Below are 13,027 nucleotides of genomic sequence, written 5' to 3'. Positions count from 1 at the left end.
TCGAAAGAGATTCAAAAGAAAGTCAAAAAGAGTCAAAAGAGAGTAAAAAGAGAGTTAAATGAGAGTTAAAAGAGAGTAGAAAGCGAGTTGAAAGAGAGGCAAAAGAGAGTCAAAGGAGAGTCAAAAAAGAATCCAAAGAGAGTCAAAAGAGAATCAAAGGAGAGTCGAAGGAAAGTCAAAAGAGAATCCAAAGAGATTAAAAAGAGAGTCAAAGGAGAGTTAAAAGTGAGTAAAAAGAGAGTTAAAAGAGAAATGAAACCGAGTTAAAAAGAGTCAAGAAAGAGTCAAATGAGAGTCAAAAGAGCGTCAAAAGAAAGTCAAAAGAAAGTCAAAAGAGAGTCGAAAGAGAGTCAAAAGCGAGATGAAAGAGAGTCAAAGAAGAGTCAAAAGAGTATCCAACGAGAGTCAAAAGAGAGTCACAAAAGAGTCAGAAGAGAGTCAAAAGAGAGTTAAAATAGAGTAAAACGAGAATGGAATGCAAGTCAAAAGAGAGTCGAAAAAGAGTCAAAAGAAAGTCAAAAGAGAATCCAAAGAGAGTCAAAAAAGATTTAAAAGAGAGTCAAAAAAGAGTCGAAAAAGAGTCAAAAGAGAGTCAAAAGAGAGTTGAAAGAGAGTTGCATGTGAGTCAGAAGAGAGTTGAAAGAGAGTCAAAAGAGAGTCAAAAGAGTGTCACAAGAGAGTCAAAAGGGAGTCAAAAGAGAGTCAAAACAGACTTGCATGTGAGTCAAAAGAGAGTCAAAAGAGAATCCAAAGAGAGTCAAAAGAGTCAAAAGAAAGTCAAAAGAGAGTCAAAAGAGAGTCAAAAGATAGTCAACAGAGAGTCAAAAGAAAATTAAAAGAGAGTCAAAAAAGAGTCAAAAGAAAGTCAAAAGAGAGTCGAAAGGGAGTCAAAAGAGAGTCAAAAGAGAGTCAAAAGAAAGTCAAAAGAAAGTCAAAAGAAAGTCAAAAAAAAGAAAAAGAGAGTCAAAAGAGAGGCGAAAGAGAGTCAAAAGAGAGTCAAAAGAGAGTCAAAAGAGAGTCAGAAGAGAGTCAAAAGAGAGTTAAAAGAGAGTCGAAACAGAGTCAAAAGACAGTGAAAAGAGAATCAAAAGAGAATCGAAAGAGAGTCAAAAGAGAGTCCACAGGGATTCAAAAGAAAGTCAAATGAGGGTCAAAAGAGAGTTGAAAGACAGTCAAAAGAGAGTCAAAAGAGAGTCAAAAGAGAATCAAAGGAGAGTCAAAAGAGAGTCAAAAGAGAGTCAAAAGAGAGTCAGAAGAGAGTCAAAAGAGAGTAAAAAGAGAGTCAAAAGAGAGTCAAAAGAAAGTTAAAAGAGAGTCAAAAAAGAGTCAAAATAGAGTCAAAAGAGAGTCAGAAGAAAGTCCAAAGAGAATCTCAAACGAGTCAAAAGAATGTTAAAAGAGTGTTAAAAGAGAGTCAAAAAAAAGTCAAATGACAGTCAAAAGAAAGTCAAAAGAGAATCCAAAAAGAGTCAAAAGAAAGCCAAAAAAGAGTCAAAAGAGAATCCAAAGAGAGTCAAATGAAAGTCAAAAGAGAGTCAAAAGAGAGTTGAAAGAGAGTCAAAAGAGAGTCAGATGAGAGTTAAAAGAGAGTTAAAAGTGAGTCAAAGAGAGTCAAAAGAGAGTCAAAAAAGAGTCAAAAGAAAAACAAAAGAGAGTCAAAAAAGAATCCAAATAGAATCAAAACAGAGCCAAAAGAGAGTTAAAAGAGAGTTAAAAGAGAGTTGAATGCGAGTTAAACGAGAGTCAAAAGAGAGTCAAAAGAGAGTCAAAACAGAATCCAAAGAAAGTCAAATGAGAGTCAAAAGAGAGTTGAAAGAAAGTCAAAAGAGAGTCAAAGGAGAGTCAAAAGAGAGTCAAAAGAGAGTCAAAAGAGAGTCAAAAGAGAGTCAAAAGAGAATCAAAAGAGAGTCAAAAAAGAGTCAAAAGAGAGTCAAAAGAGAGTCAAAAGAGAGTCAAAAGAGAGTCAAAAGAGAGTCAAAAGAGAGTCAAAAGAGAGTCAAAAGAGAGTCAAAATAGAGTCAAAAGAGAGTCAAAAGAGAGTCAAAAGAGAGTTAAAAGATAGTTGAAAGTGAGTCAAAAGAGATTCAAATGAGAGTCAAAAGAGAGTGGAAAGAGAGTCAAAAGAGAGTCAAAAGAGAGTTGAAAGAGTGTTGAAAGTGAGTCAAAAGAGAATTAAAAGAGAGTAAAAAGAGAATCCTAAGAGAGTCAAAAGAGAGACAAAAGAGAGCTAAAAGAGAGTTAAAAGGGAGTTTAAAGAGAATTAATAGAGAGTTAAAAGAGAGTCAAAAGAGACAAAAAAGAGTCAAAGGAGAGTCAAAAGAGAGTCAAAAGAGAGTCAAAAGAGAGTCAAAAGATAGTCAAAAGAAAGTTAAAAGAGAGTTCAAAGAGAGTCCACAGGGAGTCAAAAGAGAGTCAAAAGAGAGTCAAAAGAGAGCCAAAAGAGAGTCAAAAGAGAGTCAAAAGAGAGTTGAAAACGAGTTGAAAGAGACTCATAACATCAAAGCTTAAAAGAGGATTAAACAACTCAAAAAAAGTCAAAAGAAAGACTAGAAAACTTACATGAGTTCAACGTGAGTTGAAAGACAGTCCAATAAGTGAGTTGGAAGTAAGTTTAAAAAGAAATAAAAGGAAATCAACATAAAGTGAAAGATGGCAAAAATGGTCCAAAAAAGTCAATAGAGAGTCGATGCTAAACAAAAAAGAATGAGAATCTAAGGAATGTGAAAAAAGCAAACTCAAAAGTCAAAATAGAGTCTATGAAGACTCAAAAAGTAGAAAAAGACACAAAACGAGTAGAAAAATAGTTTATAGGGAGGCTTAAAAGCGGTTGGTCTCAAATGAAAGTCAAAAAATGATTCAAAGAAACTCTTTAAAGAAGGTTAGAAGTATGTTAAAAGAGACAAAAACTTTAAAAAGAGTAAAGATTAAAAAAACAGGGACCTGAAAAGTGGTGAAAGTAAGTAAAAAAGGTGATTAAAACCGAGTCTACATAGACTTAGAAGAATCCCAAAAGAGGGTCAAAAGAGAGTTAAAAAAGAATCAAAGTAGAGTCAAAAGAGAGTCAAACGAGAGTTAAAAGAGAGTCAAAAGAGAGTTGAAAGAGAGTCAAAAATAATCAAAAGAAAGTCAAAGGTGTGTCAAAGGAGACATAAAATCAAAAATGAGTCAAAAGAATTAAATAATCAGATACCCAAGAAAGTGGCGAAAGAAAGATAAAGGGAGTGAAAACCGATTCTTAGTAGACTCAAAAATTGAGTCGAAAGAGAGTCGACAAAGAGTAAAAAGATAGTCAAAAAAGATAAAAAAAAAATAGAATTACAAGAGGGTCGAAAGAAAGTCGAAAAAACCTGGCATAACCCGAGAATTTGATTTCGAAATTGTCGAACTAAATCAGGGCAACATCCGGGCAACTTTGGTCAAAACCTAGGAATTACTCATCAAAAATTAAGAAAAAAAACTTGAAACTTGCTCTTAACATTTTGGACGCTAAATTTTAAAAATATTTCAACACAATTTGTTTGTTTTTTAAAGTTTGATTAAAAAATGAGAAAAAGAATAAACCCGGGCAAAGTCCAGGTTTTTCCAATGAAACTCGAGAAACCGGATCGGACTGAACCATTCCCAAATTTTATATAAAATTTCCAATTATTACTTGGTAATCATATCATAGAAATTCAGGTCTGAACATTAAATTTTAAATTAAACCCATTTCGGAGGTTCTGGTACCATGTTTCCAAAACCAAAATTGTATTTCTACATTTTTTCGTATTTCTGATTCTGTATGATTTTTAGGATTCCTGATTTTCAGTTCGAATGACCAAATGAAATTTGGTATTAAAAGCTGCTCTGAAATCCAGGTTCAAATTTGGTTTTCGAGAATTATTAGCAGTTTCAATATGTTGATAATAGTTTTCCGAATACGAAAAAAGAAGAGTTTTGTTTTATATTCAAATCCAAAGTTCTTAAACTTTATTCTTACACAAAATTGAAATATTTTTAGCCTCTTAAAAACGATCCTAAATTGAATACTCAGATAAGGATTCATCATTTTAAATTCACATTTTGATTCAGATTCACAAAACAGAAGAAAAATAAATAATTGAAATAATGAATTTAGATTAAACCAGAACTACAGAATTTAAATATGAGATTCATGAATAAGGGCTCTAAAACTTGGCACATGGAATTCTGATCTAGAATAAAGATTTGCAATTTTCTACACATTTTAGAAATCGAATTGAAATTCGGAACAGATTCCTAGTTTAATTTTTGAATTCAGATTCAGAATGTAGATTCAAAACTTGGAAAAAGATTTAGTATATTAATGAGTTTTTCAATCAACAATAAAATTGTTGAGGAATCCAAGAGAACGTGAACGTAAAAATTTGCTTATTAATTCAATTCCCAGATTTCAAATTTTTTCAACCAGAATTAGTTTATACACATAATAAGGCTTAAAATCACAAATATGAAGTAGAAGTATATAAGTTAATTTTCTTAGTTTTTTTTTTGCAAAATATTCTAAATTTTCATTTTAACAAAATTATTCACAGGATTTTCATTATAGAATTGATTCTGAAATTGAAACATGTACCTGACCTCCACCTTAAAAAATCAGAAATTTTTTAGAAAGGTTAGAATCTTGATATTTTCAAAAGAGTTGGAAAGATTGAATAAAGAATTTTTTTTAAGAAATTAGAAATCTTACAAATTCTAGGTTTCATTGTAAAAATTTAGCTCGTCCTTTAGGCTTCGAACCACATTTAAAAATTACTTTTTATTTAATTTTTTTTATTCGTGCGTAGCTGAGCTAAAATTTAAAGGTAAAAATCAGTAACCAACCCTTCCCCTCCCTTCATGAGTCAGTTCTTTCTGCGTCCCTGATATCAACGATAAATTAGATTAATTTTTAAATTAAATAGGATAAATTGATAATTAAATGAAAATCTTTATTTAGTTTTGTTTTATTTTTTTGTAACAATTTAAAGTAATGCCTTAAAAGTGTAGTATTTTCTTCATAATTGGTTTTCGCGATTTAACATGGTTTTTAAGGCACGTTTATTTTTCGCGGTACGTTCATTTTGGTGAAAAATTTTCTGCCTTCCGTTCAATTAAAAGATTTTGACCCAAATGTAAAAAATGTTATTGAGCAAACTAAACCTTTTTAAAATAGCTATCTACTTGCGAAATACTGTTATAAGACTTCCAATCCCAGATAAGGGCGCCCTGGCAAAAACGACATCCCCGTAAAAAGAAGGGTGGAGGGTGGTTGGGAAACTTTTTGACTTTATATTAAATTATTATGATAATAGTGTTTGATTATGGTTTCCAACTTCCAGACCCTGGAAGGCTCGGAGAACGCTTGGAGAACATTTTCCACCGCCGCCGCCGGCTAAATCCTCATATAAGAATGAGGAAGGCGGACAAGTGTCTCGCTAGCTGTGTAGCTAGAGTTGACTGGATTCTTCCCATCCAGTTGCCTCCATTTTCTAGGAACTAATCCTCCATTTCTCTGTTTGCTGTTTTTCGCAATGAGTGGAAAACCTCCCACCAGTAAATATGTAAGTGAAAGTGACTAGTGCGCTGCCAGCGACTCTAAGTGTGAGTATTTTGGTTCCGGGAGAGCGAAGCGGAAAAGAGCCCATCCGGATGCAATCTCGGAACCGCTTTTTGGGATTTGTGGCTAAACTTTTTCGTCAACCCGGTACCTTTCCCAGGTTTCTCTTCCTGGAACCTCTTCGAGGTTCCAACATTTCATTCAAAAGTGTGGGAGAGTATGTGTGTTTTTCGGTTGACTTTTCCGGGAGCTTTTGCTTAGAACAAATTGAGGGACTCGAATTTAATCCTCCTCCACTCTTCTGCCCGTTCCTCTTCCTACAATCTCGTCAATTGGGTCAACTTTGTGTGTGATTAAAGTTTGCACTCGGAAGTGCGGCCACGTGTAGCAGATTGCGGGATTACACAGCCTGGGAACAAATTCATTCGATTAAAACACTTGCAGCTTTTGGTTTTCTGGACTGTATTTGTTGAATACTTGAACTTGACATGTGGACTTGATTGTAAACTATCTAATCATTATGTTTTTCATCTCATTCCAGGTATGTCCTCAGGAATTGAAATTTTTTCTTCTAAATGTGCACCATCAAGTAAGTTTAAAGAATCCACAAGTATCTTGTAAGGATTTTTTTTTCAAAGTTCAAACTTTGTTTTGTTATAGAAACGATTTATCTACAAAGAAAAGCTTCTCAAACAACAGGATTTGTTTACATATTAGGAGTCAAACTAGAAATAACCAAACAAAATTGAATCTATAATTTACAACTTCAAATCCAATAAACAACAACAGCCACAAGATAGTTTGTTGCTGTCCAACAGTTTGCCATATTTCACCAAAAGCTAATGCGAGATTTTCCTAAAAAAAAACATTTCGCAGCTGCAGCTGCAACCAGATAAAATCTAGCACTAAAATCAATTTCCCCATCGAATCGAATTTCCCAAACCAGACATGGCGAGTTGGCTGCCAGAATCTAACTGCAGAAAGTCTTATCTGGAAGTGGAAATCTGCTCCCATTCGGTGGCAGCCGCATTAACTTTTCCTGCCATGGCGAGTGAAATTGGCACTTAAATTACAACCATACCCCACGAGTACTATACGGATAGCGAGGAACGGAGCTGCAACTGGAGCTGGTTTTGTGAATGGAATCAGATCGCGATGGAATGAATGGTGGTTTTTTCCCAACGAGTTAACAAATGTAACTTTAGATTGCAGTTGTAATGCATCTGATGCTGTTTTATGTTGTGAAAACCTTTTAAGCAATAACTTTGAATGAATAGAAATTAAAGATTTTTTTTTTCATATATCTGAAAATTGGTTTTACAAATTTCACTACAGAAAATATATGCACACAATTGTTTAAAATAATTTTGAGAATTTAAACAACAAAAAAAACATACTTATTATCAAAATATGAGCGCAAAATTGGATTTAGTAAATAACATCAAAGTTTATAAATACACCCACAAATCAGGCTCTACCCCAATAAAAAATTTCCTTGGAGGTGAACTTATCCGTATAAGAATCCATGCTGGACCGGCTTTAACAAACTTTTTAATAAAGGGTGATACGGTCAAAATTTGGTAAAGGGAAAACGCGTGTAAATCGGTGAAATCGTTTATTCAAAAAATCAAATTAAATTTCTTTTTCAAGTTTATTTAGTATAAAATTCAGGAAAAATATTCAGTTAGGCTTCCGCTTTTCCAAATCCGAATTGCCGGGCTTTACGCTTAATCCCTGCCGTCCAGGGTTTGAAAAATGAATCAAAATTCACGTTCACCCCCTTAGTGAAGCCCTACAGAAATGAACGTGCTTCGATCTGCTCTGTGAACAACATGCTTCTGTGTTATCTGTGTTGCCTACTTTCAAACCAGCGCGCAGTGGAATATTCAGACATAGGAGAAGCTCCAAGGCATTCTGTTTGGTTTTCGTCAGGATCGAACTTTTCTTCGAATCGGCGTCATTCGTTTATGTTACAAAATTGAATGATGGTCATTTCAATTTTATTCCTTCTCAAATGGAGATGGCTGGGGATGGCAGTTTCTGCTTAACTAAAAATTGCAGTAAATAACTGAAAAATGTATGAAACCCACACAATATGGGTATTTGGGAAAAGGGCTTAACGCGTAGAAGTCGAATATCGTCATCCGACGCCATCTTGAAATCCAAGATGGCGGCTTCCGTTTAACTTCAAAATGCTGTAAATGACTTAAAAATGTATGAAACCCACACAATATGGGTATTGGGGAAAAGGGCTTAACGCGTAGAAGTCGAATATCGTCATCCGACGCCATCTTGAAATCCAAGATGGCGGCTTCCGTTTAACTTCCAAATGCTGTAAATGACTGAAAAATGTATGAAACCCACACAATATGGGTATTGGGGAAAAGTGCTTAACACGTAGAAGTCGAATATCGTCATCCGACGCCATCTTGAAATCCAAGATGGCGGCTTCCGTTTAACTTCAAAATGCTGTAAATGACAGAAAAATGGGTTATACCAACTGGGTATTGGGTGAAAGGGCTCAACGAGTAGAAGTCGAATTCCATCCTTCAACTCCATCTTGATATCCAAGATGGCGGCTTTCGTTTAACTTTGAAAAGCTGTAAATGACTGAAAAATGTATGAAACAACCACAATATGGGTATCAGGTGGAACGGTTGAGCGAGTAGGTGTCGAATTTCGTCATCCGACGCCATCTTGAAAACCAAGATGGCGGCTGTCTTTTAACTCCAAACTGCTGTAAATGACTGAAAAATTTATGAAACCCACACAATATGAGTATTGGGTGAAAGGGCTCAACGAGTAGAAATCTAATTTCGCCATGCAACGCCATTTTGAAATCCATCCTTGCACAGGTCGTATACACAGCAGCGACTACACAAGTGTCTGTGGAGCATGATAATTCGCATTTTGGAATGATATTCACGCCCCACAGACACTTAATTGGACAAACAAAACTGGAGAATGCTTTACAAGTAAAACTGAATGCTGAACTCATCAATCCAGCATTAGATCGAGCGATTCCACTTTTCAAATCAGGTCCTTCCCAAAGTGTACCTAACATACCTTAAATATAATTTAACAACTTTTTTTTTATTAAAAAATGTTCATTTGATCTTCGATTTTGAAATTCGACTTCTACTCGCTGAGCCCTTTCACCTGATACCCATATTGTGGGTGGTTCAATTGATTTCCAGTAATTTATTAAGTTAAGCAGAAGCCGCCATCTTGGATTTCAAGATAGCGTCGGATGACGAAATTCGACTTCTACTCGCTGTGCCCTTTCATCTGATACCCATATTGTGGGTGGTTCAATTGATTTCCAGTAATTTATTAAGTTAAGCAGAAGCCGCCATCTTGGATTTCAAGATAGCGTCGGATGACGAAATTCGACTTCTACTCGCTGTGCCCTTTCATCTGATACCCATATTGTGGGTGGTTCAATTGATTATCAGTAATTTATTAAGTTAAGCAGAAGCCGCCATCTTGGATTTTAAGATGGCGTCGGATGACGAAATTCGACTTCTACTCGCTGAGCCCTTTCACCTGATATCCATATTGTTGGTGGTTTATTTGATTTTCAGTCATTTACAGAATTTTTAAGTTAAGCGGAAGCCGGAAGCGGAAGTCGGATGACGAAATTCGACTTCTACGCGTTAAGCCCTTTCACCTGATACCCATATTGTTGGTGGTTTATTTGATTTTCAGTCATTTACAGCATTTTTAAGTTGAGCGGAAGACGCCATCTTGGATTTCAAGATGGCGTCGGGTGACGAAATTCGACTTCTACGCGTTAAGCCCTTTTCCCCAATACTCATATTGTGTGGGCTTCATACATTTTTCAGTCATTTACTGCAATTTTTAGTTAAGCAGAAACTGCCATCCCCAGCCATCCCATCAGCATTATCTACAGATGCCTTTCATTTTCACTGGCCTCCGCATTGAACTTGGTTGATATCAAGTAAGTCGAAATAATTTCATTCGTCCACGCGATGGCTCGGGATAATTTGTTTGGCAATCCATTCCATTCCATAATGTTACAAAATGGAATGATTCAGCTCAAGCATGATTCGGAATGGTTTGCGTTTTGATCGTTTCGGGCATCTAGCTAGCGACTCGATTTTCAACCCCTGCTGCCGTCAGATTTTGTACAGCCACCTTCTTCGCCGCAGAAAGCCAGTTTGCCTTGAACTGCTGCTCGTCCTTAGCAGTTTTTTTGTCTTCTTTAGGTTCCGCTTGACAATAGCCCAGTATTTCTCAATTGGGCGGAGCTCTGGCGAGTTGGAAGGGTTCTTGTCCTTGGGAACCACCTGCACGTTGTTGGCGGTGTACCACTCCATGGCCTTTTCACCGTAATGGCAAGATGATTCACCGTATGATTCTATGATTATCTGAAACACCATCCTTCTTTCAGTGGTAGGTACATAGGAGGAAGGAGGTGAGCCCAATACAATTTTTCTTAGCATTGGTTCTCAATTTATGAACGAAGCCAATAAATGGAAACAAATATGGCATGAAAAGATAGAGAGGGGAACAAAGAGGGGGCTTCATATAAATTTTGTTGTAAAGCTTAAAAACTTATCAACCAATGGAACCAATGGAAGACCACGACCTCCATTCAGCAGGGAGTGAAGGGAAGGACAGGGGAGGCTCTCTTATCAGTTTTTTTAATCATAAATCCAGAACATATCAAGCATAAACAACCTTAATTTATAAGTTAGTTTGTTTGCGTTTTTGAGACCCTCCTTTTTCAGGGTGAAGCTTAAAGAAACCGATTGAAATTGTTAGATGTTTAACACAAATTTATAGATCAAGATTCAGAAAATTAGTATAAGTCATCTTTGTGCTGCAATTCGAAACTCCAGCTTGAGCTCTCATTTTATAACGGTTGCTCATGGATTATTTTATAATTTGATTAAAAATATGACTACAAAACAGTAAAATTTGAATAATTTCTGAAAATATCATTTGTTTTTTGAAAGGTGTAGCAAAGCACACCGGGTCAGCTAGTAATTAATACAATGACTGGATTACAAAAATATCATAAGTGTACCTACATTCAATTTTTTTAATTTTTTTTGTTGTTGGAATCATTTTAAATCAAATTTCAACAAAATGCAAATCAAACTGTTTTGAATTGAAAGATTCAACTTTTCGAATTTCAAAGGTTTTCTTGAAGTTCTGAATTTTACTACTAAGATGATTTAATCTTATTTTATGAAACTTGATTTCTAAATTAGTCAACAAATATCTGCTGTTTTTACTCTGTTTTTATAAGCTTCGCATTGATACTTAAACTCTGCTGAAATTTTATGTTTGTCTAACCCTTTCCCATGTCCCATGATAACTCTTATCATATTTGGTTCCATTTGTAAGATAAGTTCTTGGTTTATGAAAAAAAAAAACAATTGTATGGGAGCTTCCCTTTTCCTTAACTAGGGTAAATGTACCCAATCTTGGCCCCTAAGGCATGGTTGACTAGATTTCCCATGATTGTAGTCTTCCTGTAATGTGCACCTTCAAAAGTCCTTCGACAAATATGATTGCTTACTAGCCTGAAATGCAGTAAAAATATGTCTTTGCTTGAAAGCGGTTGATAATTTGAGATAAACCTGATCAAACTTTTGATTGAAATGCTCATTATTGTAGCCCCCGCGCCGAATTTTGGCCCTTTATGAGTTCCTTAAATTGGCCGTCTCTAGGAAAAACTTGTCTTACTAACACAACAACAGCCCCCACGAATTCATTGAAAATATCCCGAAAGGAAGCACATCAATGTTCTGTATTGTTTTCAAAAAGTCGGAAGTACGAAATGTCAATCAATTTTTATAATTGATATCTGCATGTAGAATTATAATCTTACGTAAAAAAGCTTTACTTGTTTATTTCAGGTATTGTGTGTTTATAATTTCTATTATAAGTTCCAAACTATTGCATTGGTTAACATAAATATGTTCATTAATCAAGCAAACAAATTGTTTGCATAATCCTTAACATGCAATCATGATAGATTTGTTTCCATTGAAGTTAACAGGTTAACATAAGATAGTAAATATTCATATTTCTTTTATTCCAATCCCATAAAAGGGGGACCGACATTTTAAAAACCATTATGATCGAGGCAAGAATCAAGCTAAAGCTAAAACTTAAGTCAGCAAACAATTCTTTGAATCATACATATTTAAAATGTCGCCCTTAGGAATTTTCTAGCAATCGTTTGCGTACACCGGGATAGCAAAACAAGACAAACTTTCGCTCACTCCAGCCAGCCTGATTGAAATAGATTGCATCTCACTCATTCGTTTGGAAACTATAGGCAATGGAAGCGAACAGCAAATTCAATAGCTGGGTGAAATTCAAGCTGCATCCCACTCGCACTCATGCAAAATCATCACCCAAACTCGGCAGCGCTTCTTTCGCATATTCCTTTCCTACAGAGAACAAACGTAATCACCTCCTGCGGATGCACAGTGATATATAATAAAAAACAAACTTGGTCAAAATATTATTTTTGATTTCACATGAAATTGCAAACAAAAAAAATTCAAGTTCGTTACAACTTAGTATTTTCACATTGCAGTGCAATTATTTTTTTAAATAAACATAATATTTAGAGTATCATAACAAAAACAGTTCTTTTCGAAGCGACACATATGCAGCAAATGTTAATTCCCAATACAAATCAAATTAAATCAAAATACGTTAAACCTCATTTCCAAATGGGTTTTTTTGGGTATGGATATGGTAACTTCAACATTGAGATCCAAGATATCAATTCGGATTCTATTCCGGTAAATTAATTTATTGAGAGTTAAATTTTATTGAGAAGAAAAGTTCTCGAAATTTACCATAAAAGAACAACTCAAATTGTAGCATTATAATTCCAATAAGATGCCAAATACGCTTGAGTCGGCTTGAGAGATAAATAAATTGATTATAGTTCAAAATACATTCATGATATTTTTTATTTAGTTCAATCATTCATTTTACTTGCGACCGGCTTTTCAATTTCCAGACCACTGTGCACCGTCGGCCGACGAACGGCCGCCGGCTGCCGACTGCCTGCTGATGTCGTTTTCACACATACATGCATACTTCAATTTGTGGAATTGAATGCCAAGATTAAGCAAAAAATATGTTTATATTTTCTTGAATTCTAGATAGAAAATGTACGTTGTATGGAGTAAGTTATAATTTTAGATTTTTTGCCATGTTTTGCTGCAAACAACGGTAATTTTTAGTGATTTTTCCATACGGAAGTGTGTTTTTAAAATCAATCCGAAGATGGCAGATGCACTAGCAAGGTAGGTTCATTTAAGATTTTTTACGAAGATTCTCATTTTATTTGTAATTTGTCATGCGCAAAAAAATTATTACGCAGTCATTTGGATTCAATTGTGGACAAATGTTATGCAGAATGTTTCCATATGCGATTTCCTTTTATGTTTATTTTTTTTTTTTCATTTTTAG

At 35.0% G+C, this 13,027-nt stretch overlaps 1 protein-coding gene across 1 annotated transcript; it reads left to right on the top strand.

The window, feature by feature from the left end:
- Positions 1 to 1,572: 1,572 nt before the first annotated feature.
- On the top strand, positions 1,573 to 2,821 carry LOC129760166 (uncharacterized). The gene is made up of 2 exons (XM_055757767.1): positions 1,573 to 1,654; positions 2,709 to 2,821. The coding sequence occupies exons 1-2, from the start codon at positions 1,573 to 1,575 to the stop codon at positions 2,819 to 2,821; spliced, it is 195 nt and encodes a 64-aa protein (XP_055613742.1).
- Positions 2,822 to 13,027: the final 10,206 nt, after the last annotated feature.

The sequence above is a fragment of the Uranotaenia lowii genome, chromosome 1 (genome assembly GCF_029784155.1).
Source record: "Uranotaenia lowii strain MFRU-FL chromosome 1, ASM2978415v1, whole genome shotgun sequence".
In the NCBI taxonomy this organism is placed as follows: Eukaryota; Metazoa; Arthropoda; class Insecta; order Diptera; family Culicidae; genus Uranotaenia; species Uranotaenia lowii.
The sequence above is the reverse complement of the archived record's forward strand: the minus strand, read 5'-3'. Positions and strand labels throughout refer to the sequence as shown.

Bases quoted from the DNA above. Each gene is read 5' to 3' on its own strand.
- LOC129760166 (XM_055757767.1), top strand. From the start codon at position 1,573: ATGAGAGTTAAAAGAGAGTTAAAAGTGAGTCAAAGAGAGTCAAAAGAG. The intron at 1,655-2,708 runs GTCAAAAAAGAA...AAAAAGAATGAG, and splicing joins CAAAAGAAAAACAAAAGAGA to AATCTAAGGAATGTGAAAAA.